Consider the following 18385-nt stretch of genomic DNA (forward strand, 5'->3'; position numbering starts at 1 on the left):
GATGTGGAACAAAATGAGAAAAGAAAAAATGACTCGAGATATTTGGGTCATAAAATAGTTAAAAGATTACATCATGGACCCCGATAGTTATGAGAGCAATTGGCCACTAGGTGGAGTTGTGGAGCTTCTAATACACAACCTCCTGCTCACACAGAAGGAAAACAACAAACCTGAACAAAGAGAATCCTGACTTGCAGTAGTTAATGTATTTTCACAGTTTTCTTTTCTCTCTTAGTAGCGAGTGATGGGGCGATATCTTTAACTTCAGAAACAAGACAGTTTATCTTTAAAGTGCATGTCAATGAATCATGCCTCAATGCGGCAGGTGCTCAGCACATGCGGTGTTGATTGATGTAGTTTCTCACTGGTGGAGCGGATTTGGCTGCTGACTTCGCCATGTGACGTAGCAAATATGAAAACAGTCTTTAACTGGAGGACATGGTTCAAAGACTCGGTGTTAAAAATATGTCCTTGTCCTTCAGCAAGACTGAATCCCTGCCAGTTATTCCCTACAGTGTTCTGTAGCTTCGCCTTTTTCTGTAGAGGTAAAAATACGTAAATGTCCCTGTGGGTAACCACAAAGTATCATCTTCTGTGGCGTTTCATTTTTTTCATATTCATTTTTATGTGCCTCTACTAATGCCTCTACTTTATTCTGTGCTTATAGTCCTGACTCAGTTTCAGTTCACTTATTAATGAACCAAAGTGACATTAGAAACATGAAGGTAAATGTGTCCATGCCATCCTTTTTTGACCGCTTCCTGTCAAAAGACGGATGTCAGGTCACAAACCCAATTACAGTAGACTGATATAAGAATAAACAGCACTGTATCTTCATTAGGCATTCATCAGTTTAGCTGTAGCTGTCTCTAGATGACTTTTGTTTGTGGGTATAAATACACTACATTTAATTAAGCATGCGTAACATACTCATAATGAGTGGAAAGTAGTCAGTAATATGATTGGGAAAGCTAAGAAAAGCAGCGATAAAGAACAGGGAAGCGTGAAAATTGTAATCAGTGCTGCAAATATGACAGTTCCCCCAAAATCCTGACATCACAAACGCATGACAATGCTGACAGTGTCTTTTGTGTTGCACAGAGGTGTAAAAGTGCAGATTGGTTTTGGTTCCCTTTAGAAAGTGAAATGTGTTGTGTGATGTATAATTGAAATAACCTCTAAGACTGTGTTTTTTTTTTGTCAGCTCTGAGTTGTTCTGCCAGCCTCTGAACTCAGACCAGCAGTGACAAACAACCCCTTTTTTGTTGTTGTGCAGGTATCGGAGAGAGAGACGGTCAGCCAATCAGCAGACAGTCCAGCAACGGACGTGGCCATCAGCAGTTCTCATAATGGTCCTCTCACCAGCGGTACAAGTAAGCCAAGATAGTTAGCTTTAACTTAGCATGTCGTGTCTTTGTAGCGCATTTAGTCAACTATTTTAACTCTACCACTCTATCTACTGATATCAGAGTCACTGCTGTCCTTTACGTTCAAAATTCAGCTGCATGATGATAACAGTAGCAGCTGGTGTTATGCAATGTCTTTTTTGTCTTTCAGCTTTGGTTCATTTTAAACCTCATCTGGTGTGTTTTTTTATGCCCATATCTATGTGATGTTCATAGGCATTTATATGTGGGTGGTTAGTAAATAGTAATTGATCTATTCTGCAGTGTTGAATAAGGAAAATTTGTCTAATTTCCAAAAAATGCTAAAAATATACTCTCGTAAAAACACACATTGAAAGTCACCAAATGAGAAGCTATTAACTTGCCCTTATTCCCTCTGTTTTGTTTCCCTCTGCTCCACCAGTCCTCACGGACACACAGGACACCAGTCCCCAGCCGTCAGAGGAGATGCTCTCCAGCCAATCAGAGCTCAGGTCCTCCAAGTGTCCTCAGGACCGTGAGCTTCCCAGCATTCCTCCCAACAACACCCTTATTGGGGACGGACCCCCAGCCTCAGGAGACAGCACCTATGAGGTCAATGTTTAAAGTCACCTTACCACAGCCCAATCATGTTTTTACTTGCACTGAACTCGAATATGGCTGTTACAGGAGAGTAAAGCTGTGATTGGTTGGCAGTTTGTTTGTTTGAGTGATTGAGCTCAGGTTCAAAACATTGAAGGAAATCATTTTTCCACAAGATGTTGATGGATTTATTTAGTTTACAGATAAAAAAAAGCAATAGCATTAACTGTATTTTCTTATGTACAAGCATATTAAAGAGCCAAATGTATGTGTCTGATATCAAGGTGGTGAAGGAGATTGCGGTGGCATCCCGTGACGTCAGTGTTGAAGACTCCCTGTACGAGACGGTCAAGGAGCTCAAAGACCCCCCCGCTCAGCTCGGCCTGCCCAACGGTTCCATTGAGCTGAGCCCCGACGAACCTCCCCATCACCCCGCTGCCCTTCTCAACGGCCACCTCAGCCCCTGCACACCTGAGCGGGGGCCCCTGTGCGCAGGGGTGGAGTATGCCTCCGTCGACCTGAATAAGAAGAGTCGTCACAGCGCCGACATGGAGGCCAAAAGGCGCCCTGATAGCGCCGGCGTTCCCTCCCGCAAGCCTCTGGACGAACCAGAGGAGGACCTACCTCCGCCGGTACCAGAGAAGGTTCTGGATGAAAATGACAACCAGCCAGTGGTGATGAATGGGCTGGCCGGGGCTGGGCTGCACAATGGAGAGGTGAGAATGGTGTGTGCGTGTGTGTTTAGTCGGTCAACATTTGCGTAGTGCAGGTTGAATCCTAATTTAATAGAACAGATAAAACCTCCATAAAAGATCAATGCAGAAGCTGAAAACTAATTAAAAACGCAATTGGAAATACTTTTTTAAATAACAAAACATTGGAATTCTTTATTTTCAGCCATATTACGAGATTCTATCTGTGAACAGACACAAACCCAGTTAGCAGCAGGTCACTAAATATTCAGCAGCTAGCTGGAAGCCTGAACCTCCTTCATATTAAAATATTTGCCAACAGTAGCAGGAGCTGTGTAATTAGCTGTCTAGGTAGCTAATGGTAAAAAAAATACAGATAAAAGAAGGAAAAAAAAGACTCAATTTAGTTGGCATTTATATAAATGTCATTCATAATGTTTGTGTTGTGCGTCATCTATTACAACACTGTGTAAAAGATCAACATAGCGAGACAAAAACCAAGGAGAACAAAGAAAGCGATGAGATGTGTCGCCACCACAATTATCATCTGCTAAATTGCATGCTCGGTGCTGCTTTCGGGAGGGTGACAGACTGAAATTTGAGAGAGAGGAAATGGTGTAGCAGTGAAGGGAGAAGAAAAGAATGAAAATGGGAGCTGGAGTTGGAAAAGCAGGCTTAGTGTAATAGGCAAAATAGAGATAGTGACAGTGAGATGATGGGAGAGAGAAACTCAAAAAGAGCTGAGAGGACCCCGAGGCACAAAGGGTGAGAGAGAAACCGAGTCAAGAGTGAGAGGCAGTGAGATAGAGAGAAATAAAGCAAAAAAGAAAAAAGAAACCCAGCGGCATACAAATGAAGCCATCTGTAGTAGAGAGAAGATGATGAAGAAGAAACTGTCTTGTAGACAGAAAAAGAGGTGAGAGATAGAGACGTAAAGGAAAAGAGAGCGAAGAAGAGTCAAAAGAAAAGAGGTGGGGAGGTAAAGAGGTGAGGTGTCATGCGCCGAGCAGAACAGAACTGCTGCTGCTGCTGCTGCTCTCAGCATGCTGCCCTCCACATGCCGAGATCCATCAGAGAAACACACAAAGCAACAAACGTACACTAACACACTCTCACAGCTCAGAAAGAATTGCATCAGACTGTTAGAAGCCGACAAGTCAATCTGCCACAAACCTGCATGTGGCAGATTCTCTTCCTCTTTTAAGGTCTGCTCATATTCACGCTCCTCCTCCCTCGGCATAACTTTCCCTTCTCCTATTTTAAAGGGTAATTATGGTTTATGGAATGGCGTGGCTCTAAGGGTGGCAGTGATGGTTGGTCTGCCAGTCACCCACTTTGGTTTCAGACTGAAGTATAGTTTGTATAGTATGTCAAGTTTGGGGTAGATACTCATTAAATCTTAATCACTTTATTGATCCCCTGGCTTTTCCTTTATTTTTTTCCTTTGAATTTTGTATTAAATATGTCTCAACAACTATTGGAACATTGAACTTTGGTACACACATACATTCATTTTTAAAATTTGAATCTCCAGTATTTTTTATTTATGACCAAATACCTGTAAAACTATTGATCTTCAGCATGTTAGTATGCTGTGGTTAGCATTTAGCAGTGCCTGAGTGCAGCCTCACAGAGCTGCTAGCATCACACTCAACAGACCGGGCTCCGAGTTCAACTTTGACCTACTGTACTGGCCGTAGTTGTGCAATGAGGATTTAGAACCAACAGTTCAGATGGTGCTCTCATTTCTGGTTCTATCTTCAAATAAAGTGGTTGAGATAATCTGGTTGATGACTTGTTTACAACCGGTCTGGCTGTCTGGTTGTTTTCTTTCTTATTGCGATGGACTTACCCTAACCGATACAAAGGATTTGTAATAAACCAGAACCATCCTTTAAGATGTACTCTTTTCCTCTCTTCATCTCCTCCCCCTCGCCATATTTCTCTTCTTCTTTGAGTCACATCTCTGTTCTCTCTTTTTGGTGTCTGCTGTTGTAGCCAATTTGTTAATCGCTGCTGCTCAATTGGACAGCATGCGAGTGTAGCCTCATCTGACCCCCCCGAATCTATGATTTGATACACTGAGCTGTCGTATATATTGAAAATGTACTCATTTGTAGATGCACCCACGTGTACCTCGCTGGCATGTCTAGTCAGCATTAATTCTGTTATTTCTCCCCATCCCCCACATTATACACACAACAGACGACGACATGTGTGTGTGTGTTTACATATATTCTGCTCCACATAGACTCCCTGGGGCTGATTTAAGGTTAACCCCGAATGTTCCCGGCTCCCTGTTGTTTACGCCCATGTATGACCAGGAGCCGTCGGTGATTTGTCTTGTCAGACCGAGTGTGTGTGTTATGCATGTGTATGCGTGTGTGAGCCTAGTGAGCGCCAGCTGGCCACTATCACTATGACAGTCTGGCTTTATGATGGATGATATGGGCTATAGGAACTGTCGCTCTGTCTCTGTCACACACACACACACACACACACACACACACACACACACACACACACACACACACACACACACAGAGCGTTGCATGTAAATGTCCGAGAGGAATCCCCTCAGGTAGTAGCTCGGCAAATGCGGCTCATACACACAGAGGCAGGCTTTTTAACATACACACATTTTTCCATGTATGCACCCAACATTCACTGCAGAAACGCACACAAACACACACTCGCTATTTGTGACCTTCCATTCACAGCCTCTCTGATCCCGTGCATTTATTGAACTGCCATAAACAGCAGCAACACTTGTTTGCAGTCGTTTGCATGCTTGTCGCCTGTGGGCGACTCATGTGCAGGCACAGGAAATGAGTTTGACCCAGCCAGTGGGCTGCAGGGATTTACACCGGGGGACACGGTCCAGGTAAACTGCCATAGTCAGCACTATTGAGTTGCTTATCACTGTTGTTAGATAGAGGATTTTGAGTATGTAATATGTGTGTGTGTCAACATGCACGTCAGCATGATTGACACATTGACACCCGAGTCGTCCATCTTCTGAGGCCGCTGTAATCAGCTTACTGTCATTCTCGCATGTCCTGTATGTCATTGTATCTCTCCTACGTACACGTAAACACATTCCCATAATTCTGTCTCACTTACAGAAACGCACACGCAACACCCATCGCGTCTTATTGTAACACGTCAAAAATATGAATCTCTCAGATGTGTGTCGACATGACAACAAACGCCCATCCACACGCTGTTAATGGGTCTTTATGTTAGTTTAATATGCATGAAATAAAGTTTTAAGACTCAATTTAACACCCATATGCATCAAACAGAGGTTAGATACTGTGTTTATTGCTGACTGTGTGACTGACGAAGTGAAAAATCCCTCTTCAATTTGCAATGACGCCTCTGCCAAGAACATGGAGGCTGCAAATTAGATGAACAAATATTGTGAGATGCACTCAGAGGTGCAGCGACCGGGTCAAGTCACCTGCGTTCATGTTTCATACGCTGACTCCTTCGGGGCACTCTGCCTAATTTGGTCGGCTAATTGAAGCAAAATGAAAAAGGGCCGTGTTACAGAGTGTGTGTGTGCGCGTGTGTGTGTGTGTGTGTGTGTGTGTGTGGGTCGAATCTATAAATTTAATCACGTCTCCAATCATGCGTTATCCATAAAGCAATGATATTAATTCAGGCTTTTTGAGAGAATGCCAGAGAAACGTGTCTGCGCTAAGAGATACTACGGCACATGGCTGGAGCGGACGCTTTGATGGATGATCTCTGTGCACGTTTTTTTGTGTTATTCAGTACATAACAGCGTAGCACATGTAAGCCCTTGACAAGCACCAAGTAGTGTGCCTCAACAAGTAGACAGCTTTCCTTTTTTTCCAAATGCATTAGCATTAACCTTGGTACATCTGGCTGAGGACTCAATAAATCAGAATGTCCTTTCATTCCTTTCATTGAGTCAGAAAATCAACACGAAAAGAAATGTTTTCCTCTCCGAAAAGTGTGTAAAAAAATTCCTGTGATGTGAACTATTTAGTTTTTGCTGGCAGAGATATTGAGGTTCTTGTTAGACTCCTGGGGTGTTTGGCGCTGTTGTCAGATGTGCTTTGTTGATTAACGGCCCCTTCATCGATCACAAGGCAAAGTGGACAGAGGCTGTGCACAAAAATCATCACACACTCCTGTCACTGAATATTGACTTTTACTCTGTCATTTTCTTAATGAATGGGTGGCTATATACACCTTCAGCTTCACATGTATCACAGCATACGTGGCAAATGCAGAGCTTGTTTCTCTCCCACTGCTGGGAATAGTTTAGATTAGAAGTTCACTTTATCGATCGGCGACCAAGCGAATTTCTTAAGCCAGTCAAAGAGGTTCTCCACTGGTGTTTTGGAAAACTTGTCAATAGTTTGCCAGCATATTTTAGTAATGAAGATCAATAAGAACTGCAACTATTTCTCAATTGCGTTCCCCCAACATTGTATGGAACAACTCTATTGTGACATTGAGGTTCAGCATTACAGCTTGATGCTTTTGATTGTAAGAGAAACTGTTTAAACTCTACAAATTAGGTCTTTATTTTTACAACAGGAACACGCCACCAAATTCTTAAAAAATGTAAATGTAGGACAAGCCCTCAAATGTTCCCAACAGCCACTGTCAGGAGTAAGCATCCTCTTTATAGTTTTAAACGTCTGATTTTTGCCCTCAGTCTTTTCATACACTATGAACCATATCTAAATCTATCTTTTTGTTCTTTTCTCCTCCAGTTACACTCCCCTCTGTCTCCTGCACCGGGGTTCGACAACCACATTCTGTCAGACAATGAGGTAAGTGTGTGTTAAACTCCCTTATTCCCCAAACTGCCGTCTCGTCTCTCGAGACGACAGCGCTTTACTCTGTGAATGCTGATGCTCCGAGCACTGAAACGAAACAAAAAGAGGTTGAAACTGGTAAAAGAGTAATACAACATCAGACAATACGCGATGAACGGGAAAAACATAGCAGGGATCTTTTGGTACACATTCATCAGAGACTGTTTTTAGACACCTTTCTAAAAACAAATAAGGGGAAATCACATGTGTTTCTTCTCTGTCCTTCAGTCAGCAGTGTACTCGACAGTCAACAAAACAAACTGTGACAATGCTGAGAACGAGGAAGACAAAGAGCACGATTACAGCAGCATCGCGGAGCTCAAAGGTCTCGTCTCGGCCTCTTCCTCCAGTGACCTCTACGCCACCGTCCGAGATATCTACGACCAACCTGACGAGTCCCAGCCGGGGGAAGACCCCATCTTGGACGGCACGGATCCCGGCTACGAAACCATCCGCATCCCAAAGACTAGTAGCTTGGATGATGACCACTGGGCCGGGCCGGGAGCGGAGGGTTCAGACGCTGCCAAGGCAGAGCCCGACTATGAGAGTGTCGGAGAGTTGGGTCTGGGCCGGGAAACGTCCCGCCTCTGAGTTTTTTCCTCCTCGTCGTCTTCATGCGTGGTGCTGTGGGAGAAGCCTCCTCTCTGACGTCACTGCAGTGCTTTGAACCTGCTAGTAAGCAGGCTTTGTGGTGCATGACTTAGGGGCGGAGGGGGTGGCAGAAAATGGCTCGCCACAGCATCCATCATCAATGCATGAGTGTCCTCTTTACAGCTTGGGTACGGTTTATCATATCTGAACTTTTAATTTATCAACCACGTGAATATCATTGGTACTGGTCGGGCTGGTAGAAAATGAACTGTACCTCAGTCATTGGGCATTAATCATGTGGATGACTGCACTTTTGATCATCATTAAAGTCCTCTTTTGTCTTTCTGACAGTGCATATGGAGACATTTAACAACACTTGATTATGGAAAAAGATCCAATAAATACAAATAAAATAATATGAAATAAATATATCAAGTCACAAAACACTTGCAGCATTTCAAGGGTTAACTGAGGACACGATCAGTGCCTGTGATGTAAAAAGTAAAGAAAAAAGAATTCAGTGCCATATAATCATGTAATTCATGCACTTACTGTACTTATGAAGGTAACATTATTTGTATGCCCCTTCTGCAGCTGCTAGTGTCTTTCTAGCTTCTTCTAGGTGACTCAGTGTCATGTTTTATTGAGGTGTCAGATGGTGTATTTCTAGCTATTCTTTGTCAGGTTCAGCAGCACCGCCACTGTGTTTGGAGGCATTGAAAGCAAAAGCCAGTCTTATCTGTGACCTGAAACAATTCGTTAGATTACACCACCAAATAGAAATGATGACTTTTTTGACTGCTACATACATTTCACTGCAATCGAGAGCCGAGGGGAGGGAGGCGGTGTCACACTTGAGGTCTCACAATACATTTTGAAAGCATTTTTTTATACGTTCTACAGTCCATGTCAACAGTTTTTTGTGAAATTTGTATTTATTTTAAGACGCATATTGTTGCGTAATTGTGAAATGTTACAGAATATGTCTGTGAGGGAAAATTAAATAGGGTTTTCTAGAAGTTTTTAGCAATTTTATTTAGATATTAAATGAAAGTGAGTTGTGTGGTGATGACAGATATGAAGGTACGCTTTCCACTGACTTTCTAAAGAATTCATTGTTTTTAAAAGAAATGCGTATTATGTGAACATATTTTCTTTTTTTTGGTCATTTTGCACAGGAGTCGAAACAAATTCAAATGAGGTGTAATGTGATAAAATGACATAACTTTATTAATACAAACCTGTTGATCAACTGTATTTTTTGGTTGTCATGTTCTTTAGAGCCTGCTCTTGGTACAGTGTGCAGCCTTCAGTTGGTGTCCCGGATGATTTTTAAGCACAAGGTTTAATGTCATGGTACTGCATTTATATACAGCTTCACAAACGCATCATCACAATCCAGCTATAGCTCTGCACAATTTGAATATTTTATGCTTTTTAACTTACTAGTAGCACTATGAGAAAAAAACATATCTGTCTGTTTGTAGCTTGTACTGACGACATGCCAACTAAGGCTTGTATATACGTGGAGCACTATTTTAACCAACTGTTACTCGCTGAAAGTTTTATGTGAGCTTTTACTTATTTGTACAATGTCCAGAGTGGTATAATTTTTTTAATTGGTCTGTTAAGAGCACTGATGTATGTCTGCCTTGTCTTGAGGAAAACATGCTGTCCAATGGCTTTTAAAAAGATGTTATTGTAACTCAAAGTTGTCAAATAGCCTTTGAGTCCTGAGAAGTAGTAACCAATCAAATGTCAGAAATATGGTACAATGTTTTGGTACATGTATTTTAAGAAACATGGAGTTGTGGTACTTTTATTTTTTTTAAACTGAGTTAATGTGTCAATACTGTTGTTTGATGTTTGTTTTCAAATCCAACAGGGCCAATGCTTTTTGCTGTAAGTATTATATGTTACTGCTACTGTTATCGCCCATCTTTCCAGAAAAATGTGTGTCACCCGTTCCACCCGCATCAAATATTTCAGCCTCTCCAGCCTTCGTTCATGTTTCATTAGACATGCAGGAGCTTGTTGGTGATTCAGACAAAGGCAGCTTGCCCGCACTGACTGGTATTAGATTCATAAATGATATCAGACATTTGAAATGCTCTTAACATCTCCCAGCAATGCTACATTGAAAGAGGATTTTAAAAGCAGTCCACTTCCAGTATTTAATGAACAAAATGTAAACGAAGGCCATTAAAAAAATGATTTCTTTAAAGAGGTAATTATCATCATTATTTACACTCCCAAGATACGAGTACATTGTGGCTACCAAGTAATGTGGCTGTGTGGTGCCATTATTTAGATATAATGGTTTTCACAGAATGCTATAAATGACCTTTAAGGAAATTATGTGTCAATTGAGGTGTTTTAGTGCCAAATCTAACCAGGTGAACACAAACACCCTATTAGACAATTAGCTATAATCACTTATTCTCTCTAACTGTTTATCTTGGTCATAGAAACACAGCCACACACACACATTCTCTTTCAGGGAATTGGTGTGTTGGAGGTTCGGAGATGCTCCCTTGCTGCCTCTCCTTCAGCTCCACTACTTTCATAATGAGACCATTTGTTCCGCATACAACCAGCAGACAACTCTGTGGTGACACCTGCCTTTGATCACAGGACAAAGCCTGTTTTGGAAGCTATGGCCGCATCTGTCACTCCACTCATGTCCCGTTTCCATTCTCTGCATGTAAATATTTTATGACATGAATTGTTCTATTAAAATATATATATATATAATACATTGTGTCATTGTGTCTTTTTATTCACTGGGGGCACTGTCATGTAGAAAGATTGTAAGCTTCATATGATTTTCAAAAAAAACATTAGGTTTGACATTAATGAGGCTATTTGTAACTGGGATAACATCCGTCGGTGTAGTCTCTCTGCCACACTAGGGCAATAATCACGACCAGTGAATTAGTCTCCTGCTGAACTTGATTTATCACAGCGCTGTGAACTTTCCAATCAAAAGGGACACATTTATCAGCCATATTTTTCTTTCCCAGAGAGCGATGACTTGAGTCGCATTGTGAGATCACACTTAAGGTTTCTTATTTAGTGTAGCTCACTTGAGCGTGTTAGCTGTCTGTGGGTGCTGTTATGTGCAGTGTTGAAATGAAGAGCACAGTAAAAAGTTCTATATTTGCATTCCATACTAAATTTGCATATCTCAGCTATATTTAGAGTTTGCACATGATGCACTTTATGTCATTGTTTCATCATCTAAATTAACCTGATGGGGCTGACTGAGATTTGGTTGGCTCTTACCCGGGCAGATAGATACCTGTACAGGTTTGATGTTAAAGCATGTTCACCCCAGTGCCTTTGGTAGAATAAAACATGTTAGACATGTGAGGTAATGACAACATAAAAAAACAATATATTGTGTCTACATTCACAAAAGCAAGACCAGTGCAGTTAATCACTTTCATTTTAGAACCAGATCATAGTAATTTAGAAGTCCCATGGCACCTGGAAAGTAGGCTAGATGTTTTTTACAACTAGGTTATATAGCATAAAGCCTGTCTGCCTGGTCAAAGTTTTCTTTTCCGTAGCCTCAATTCCCCTTTTTTCTCTTTCTTCCCTTCTGCTATACCCCCTCCCTTCTCGTTGCCTCTCCATCCTTGCGTCATTGTTTTGAATGTGGCATCCTCCGGCTTGCATTACCTTCTGTCGGAGAAGGTGGAGCGGTGGAGGCTTGTGGAGGCGTGTGCTGCACCGACCAATTGCAGCCCGCCTCGGCCGCCGGACCGCACATGTTTACAAGCAGCATTCCGCCGGTAGAGGCTCTGCTCGGTCGGAGCAACGCACGGACTAGAGCTCCAAGAAGCCGGAGCCGGAGTCACGTAACGGCCGTGTTTTCGACCGTTTTCAGCCTCTGAAGAGGGATGACGATGTATATGGCACAGCGAAGTGAAATAATTCGACATATTTGCTTCCGCCCTTCGATGTCGTGGTCGCTAATTCATGATTTAAGTCGCAACTTTGTCAAATCGTGTACAAATGCCACTTCGGGTCCCGAATGAGCGGCTTTTCCGTGTTTTCCAGTCGCCCCCTCAGCTCGCAGGGAGCAGTTGGGAAAACAAACAGGTCGAACGGATGAAGATTGGTAGCCGGTTAGATGTGGAGGTTATTTAGCGGCAAATCAGTCGCGTTCGTGTTGTCGGTTTTTAGTTTGGGTGCTAATTCAAAGTTCTCCTTCAGTTTTCTGTGCATTTAGGCCGCTGTTTGGAGTGTTCGCCTCCCGAGTATGTTACCGCTTTCTAACATTGTATCAGGGCTTTTGGAGCGCGTAGTCTACCCGCTGTGGTTTTGTGTTTTTCTCGACGTTGTTTACCGGTTTTAATTTCGACGCTTAATGATTTAAATTCAGCGTTTTTTTTGCAGGCTCTAAATTCAGCGAGACACTTTTTTTTAGACATGCATACGAGACGTTTGGTGAAGCGGTCGATCCTCGGCAGCCGCGTTTACGCGCCGAGTCCGACGGGGGACGGTGCCCCGGTGACCGGGGTGGTCCAGGCTGTCAAGCAGGAAAACAGAGACGTGTCGTCGGCCGCAGGAGCCCGGCTCAGCGTCTACACCGTGCTCATGCAAGACGGGAGCCTCAAGGAGTTCTCCGAGGAGGAGATAGCCGCGGGGATCAACCACATTGCCGCCAAAGGACCGCTTAAGTCCAGCTTGAAGGTGTGTGTGCGTGTAGAGAGCGTCCCGACCGGCAGGCAGGGCTTCACTGTTGTTGTTGTGCGGCGCTTTGCAGCGTTTAACCGCTTCTTGCACGGAGCGGATTTAACGGTGTCACCACCACCGCCGCTGCTGCTGCTGCTGTCGCCCCTTTAGTTAAATTTAACCAGTGGGGACAAAACCAGCATAAATCACAATAGAGATAATGCAAATTCGTTTGCCTATCGCATGAAATACCGGACTGTCATGACATTTGGCGACATCATGTATATATATATATGGGACAAAGGCCTTGTTAGGGCCTGCGCAATGTTTATGTGGGCTAGTGGGTGGGTAAGCCGAGGCAAACAAACACGCTCTGACTGCAGCGTTTTGGACTGATGTAAAGACCCGGTCCGAGGTTTTTGCACATAGGCTCATGATTTTTATGCATCATATTTAATACAGAGACTTTTGTGAATCATGCCTTTTAATTTCACAAATGCACTGAAAGAATGTATTATATTTTTGGCCATTTTCATTGATGGATGATGCTGCAGCTTGTCGCTCTGTTGAATAGTATGTGGCTTTATGTGAACTCATTCTGCACAACAAGGCTGTTATTGTTTAACAACGGCTAAATATAGATGGTTTTTGGGGGCTTCCTGTGACATTTTGAGGCAGAATGTTTTAAGTTTCCAATGATGTCCAAATGTGTAATCCTGACACGGGCCTAATTAGCAGTGACCTAATTGCCTTCCTTTCCAACTTGTATGCTTTGGTGTCACATGACCTCAGATAAAAGATTGTGTGCATATATTGTGCAAATCCAGCTCTTAGATGAAAACACAATTTTTGACATAGGGTAAGTGTGTGTGTGTGTGTGTGTGTGTGTGTGTGTGTGTGTGTGTGTGTGTGTGTGTGTGTGTGTGCGCGCGCGCGCGTGTGTTCTGTCCTTTGTATAGTGAGGGAGTGACAGGAATGCATGTGACCGAGTAACGGCTTGTTTACTTCTTCGCTGGCTTCTCCTGATTTAGATTATTTTGAATGGTGTGGTTTTGTGCCTCCTTGCATTCATGTGTGCTATGATTTTACATTTTATGTAACTTAAAGGCTGTTTTTTTTTTTTAAGTCTTATTTCAGTAACCAAACGGAAATGTTCAGCCGCTGTTTGTTACCACACATGCTGGACTGCTCACGTTTCCTTTCTGTAAATGTGAGATACAGGGAGGGTGTTCATAGAGCAGCAACACTCTGAAATGCTTGCAAATCTCAAATTAAGTTGTAAATGAATCTTAAAAACTCTACTCAGACATGTAAAACCGTAACAAAGAGAGATGCAACAGCTCTGCGCGGAGAGCTGTCAGAGCAGTGATGGGGGAAATGCATTTGTAAACTTGGGCTCTCTTGTTTTGCATTTGCACGTTTGTGTATGCAGTGGTCACTCAACAAAAAGCTGTTGCACAATACAGTCACTGGTGCAGGCTGGAGTAGTGCAGCTGAGGCTGAGAGCGTAGCCCCGTCCGCACAATGGTCAAGACGCTTTCAGCACTCGATTCCCACTGAGGTTGAAAACAAGCCATGAAATGAGGAGGAGGGGGTGAGCTGTGTGTGTGTGTGTGTGTGTGTGTGTGTGTGTGTTCGTGTTCTCACATGTGCATCTGTGTTGCTTTTCGCATGCACGGATGTGCTTGCTCCCATGTTTGTATTTGTTTGTCGAATGAGTTAGAGCTGACTACTTTCAGTGTTGGAGTGGGGGTTGTTTGTGAGGGCATGCCGCCCTGTTTGAGCAGCAGCTGTACGGCCAACAAAGCGGGCACCCCCAGGTTGGCAACGGGTGTCACGCTCCAAAGAATCTGGACGCTCGGCACATTGCCCAGTATGGCAAACGAATGCCCCCTGTTCTGGAACTGGGAAGGGGGGGTTGACAGAAAACCACTTGTTGACTTGCTGGTTTGTGCAAGTGTGTGTTGTGTGAGCAATGTTGCGCGGATCCCTCGCTGCTAACAAAGAGGCGTCACTTGTTTTGGTTTCGCCGGGCTCCTTCTTTTGTTGTCGTTGCTGTTGTTGATCACGTTCGTACGCCGACGTGGGAGTCAATGGAGCAAGCTTGTTGATGGGAGCTGAGTGACTCTTTTGTTCTGAAGCGGGGGTCCCAGGCTTTCCTTATTGGTTGGCCGAGCAGCATCAGCATGAAGCACCGTGACCGCGGGGTCAAGTCTGGAAGCTGCCCCTGATGGTGTATGGGTAATCCTTTAAGGTCAAGGAGGTGTTTATGTACGCGTCATGTGTGCTATCAACACACAAGCACAGGTTTATACACATTTATAATCCCATTATCTTGTTCTTATGTGTGTCCTTATAAAGTATTTATTTCTCTCATTGGAAAAAAATACTTCAACATGTAGCCAGGCATTTCCGTTCTGCAGAATAACTTCCTATTACACTTAGCGATTTATGGTTGAATGAAAATATCTAGTTGTGTTTTTCGGACTAGTACGGCTGTTTCAATTTAAACCACAATGTGTTTTTATCAAGTAACCACAAGGCATGTATTTAGTTTCAGATGGAAAAATGCAGTTGCTTGTTTTTGAGGTCCTCAAGGGTCCTTTTATAGTATATATTTGTGAATTATTTTTTTTTCTATGCCAATTAAGCTAATATTTAGATAAATATCACAGTAGTAGAATACTTTATATTGTTCATTTATATGAAATAACCATGGTAGGCAACATGAGTTTCATGTAGTTTGGGTAGTTCATGATATCAATGTTAATTAGTTATCGGCTACAGCAAAGTAAATTTGTTGGCAACAGTTGTCAAAATAAATATTGCAGCTCTTGCGACTTCTTCAGACTGCGATTTCAGTATAAAAACGATGGTTCAGCTCTTGACTAAGTCACATGTTGTGTTAAAAACAAAATCTAATATTCGGCTGTGTCAGTGCAGTGTGACATCATTAACATTCCTAATCCTGGTCACATGCATTAGATGTGCTACTACAAAAATACTTCCGAGCAACAAAGAACAGTGTGAGCTAAGAGACGCAGTCGGTCCGTAGGATTCAATTTATGGTCTGTGTCCGCCTGCCTCATCATGACCTCTGACCCATAAAGGCTCAAGACTCTTTACGCTTGACAAACGGCCCAAAGCAAGTAGGTTATGAGTTTCTGTGTGAGGGGGAGAGAGAGAGATAAAGAGAAGGGAGATATGCGGGACACTCAGGGTATTTATTATGTGTACACACACACACACACACACACACACACACACACACACACACACACACACACACACACACACACAAACACACACACACGTATGCACCAGCTTCGACACATGCACCTCACATTTCACAACCGATTTGGCATGCTTCACAATATCCTGGCTCTGTGAAAGGCCATCATTCATAAGCCCGGTGAAAGGAAGGAATCGCTGTTGGTTTTATCCGAGGAGGACCCTCGTCGTACACACAACACCTAATCTTTCCCGAGCCGCTGTAATCCATCTTGTTGTTTTACTCAAGTCTGTGTTTTCACAGAGGGTTTTTACGCACCACTGAGTGTTTGTGCGACCAGCCTCTATCATGAGTGATACTCAATACTCATTTCTCCTGTTATTTTACCTCATTAATCTAAGTAAATTGTTCTTTTGGTGTATGTGTGCGTGTGTGTGCGTGTGTGTGTGTGTGTGTGTGGGTGATTGACTACAGTGCCATTCCCTTTTCTACAGTTGGCCCTGATCGTGTTGCAGTGCTTTGAGATAAGGATCTAGATCATACACATACACACACACACACACACACACACACACACACACACACACACACACACACACACACACACATAGGCACGCACACACACACACTGGCCTGCATGTCGTACTCCTCAACGCTCCATTGGCATGGGCAGCAGTGTGTGTCACTCTGGCTGTGTTTTGGCCTTTGCTCGCTGTGTTTCTAAGAGCCTGATGGCTTTAGTTACCTTCAGAGATATGTGTGTGTGTTGGTGTGAGCGTAGGTGCATGCAGGTATTCATGTGCAGAAGCATGCCATTTGTTGCTGTTGTATAAGAGAAGAAATGATGTTAGGCTATTTATTTATTTATTTATTTTTTACATTGCTTCAGGTGGGCGTTTTCAGATGGGTGAAGTGCTTTTATTTTGTGATTATTTGTCAGTGAATAGTTTATGTTGGTGGTAACTGTGCTTGGCTCAGTGATATGTTATTTTGTGCATTGCAGTCTTGCTGTATGGAGCATGTGATTGTGTTTATTATTAAGATATTAAATTCTGGTTCCCCCACTTTGACAACTTTGCCTTAAACTTTATTCCATCCCGTTGGAAAAATGCTATTTCTGCAAGATTCAACCAGTCTGCAGCTTATAAACCAGTTTGGTTGTAAGCCAGCAAATCCTGTTTGTTACACTACAATACTAAAAATCCATACATTCGCTCTCCATGGTAGTCTGAGTCAATGGCCGATAGACTTTTTTGGCAGATTTAAAATCACCAAAATAAGAACTTTTATATCTCTGCCTCATCAATATTCAAGCTGTCAAACATGACAAAAATACCTCTAAAACCAAATTTGCAATCTGAAACAAATGTGTTTCAGATTGCATCTATTACACACATGAAAATAACTCACGTGTTTTGCTGAGGTGATGTAAGTTGCTCGTGTTACCACCAGCGGCATCAACAGTCGCTCCAAACTCGCAAAACGTCGGTTTTGCGAGTTTTTTAAAACCAAAACATTTCCAAACAGCAGACACAGCTCCTCTCTTGGGCACAGACTCTATTGGTGCATCTCAGGTCTCTCTTTGTTCGTCCTGCATCGTTCTGTTCTTTAAGTAACGCGACGGAGCCTCTCCCAGCTGTTAGCAGACTGTTGTGCTAACGGCTAGCCACCGAGCTGTACCCAGCATGCTGTTCGGCTTTGATAAATGTACAATTATTAGTGTTACAAATTGTTTATGTGTCACAAACTGTTGTGTGCCGTGGTGTTGCCCTGTTAAAGAGCGTTAGTTGTGGGTTATTAATTGTTGTGGTATAAAGTTATAATCATAATTTAGGGGTCCCTCTCACTACATAAGTAGCTCCAACAGTATCGTTTACAGTGGTGAACAATATATATTGCTGCCTGTTGAAGAGTGAAAGCAGTTGTTTTGGCTATACCGGTATGACGGTATATGAAAAATTCATATCATTCAGGGATTAAAACCGATATACCGATTGAACCGGGGTATCGCCCAGCTGTAATTTGTTGTAAATTAATATAGATGATAGGGCAAAAAGTCACGTACATAAAGCATGTTAAATGCGAGTCTGTGTTTCAAGATGGGTCGGGTTGCCGACAACACGCACCATCACCCAGTCCTAATAGCAATGTCACAATATTGGCTACTTCACACAACAACAACAACCCACCTGCAGTGCTACCCTGGGACTTTGTAGACACATCAGGTTGAGCTTAAATGGCGGACAGCACTTGCACCTAAAATGGCAAAAATATAATAATGTCATCTGTTTCTGTACTTTGCACATCATCCACAACTCTCATGGTGTATTCCATATACCAGCATTGTTACTAACTTGCCCA

The 18385-nt window shown here is 42.8% G+C and overlaps 2 protein-coding genes across 9 annotated transcripts in view; both read left to right on the plus strand.

Moving 5' to 3' along the window:
- Positions 1–10865, plus strand: part of pag1 (phosphoprotein membrane anchor with glycosphingolipid microdomains 1) — a 42832-nt gene extending 31967 nt beyond the window's left edge. For 3 of the 4 annotated variants that reach the window (XM_068728565.1, XM_068728566.1, XM_068728567.1), the window contains 5 exons: positions 1277–1373; positions 1810–1979; positions 2252–2692; positions 7414–7473; positions 7747–10865. In XM_068728565.1, the coding sequence (XP_068584666.1) occupies positions 1277–1373; positions 1810–1979; positions 2252–2692; positions 7414–7473; positions 7747–8109 (1131 nt within the window). In that variant the 3' untranslated portion in view covers positions 8110–10865. The remainder of the gene's footprint in view (positions 1–1276; positions 1374–1809; positions 1980–2251; positions 2693–7413; positions 7474–7746) is intronic. The other variant, XM_068728568.1, reaches the window with a different exon arrangement.
- Positions 10866–12057: 1192 nt separating this feature from the next.
- znf704 (zinc finger protein 704) overlaps positions 12058–18385 on the plus strand; it is a 54593-nt gene continuing 48265 nt past the window's right edge. For all 5 annotated transcript variants that reach the window (XR_011104956.1, XM_068728486.1, XM_068728487.1 and 2 more), the window contains exon 1: positions 12058–12810. Coding sequence is in view for 4 of the 5 variants with exons in the window: in XM_068728486.1 (XP_068584587.1) it covers positions 12547–12810 (264 nt within the window). In the remaining variant the exon portion in view is untranslated. The remainder of the gene's footprint in view (positions 12811–18385) is intronic.

This window comes from Cebidichthys violaceus, unplaced genomic scaffold (genome assembly GCF_023349555.1).
Source record: "Cebidichthys violaceus isolate CVI_PGR_0920_01 unplaced genomic scaffold, fCebVio1.0.p SCAF_42, whole genome shotgun sequence".
Lineage (NCBI taxonomy): Eukaryota > Metazoa > Chordata > Actinopteri > Perciformes > Stichaeidae > Cebidichthys > Cebidichthys violaceus.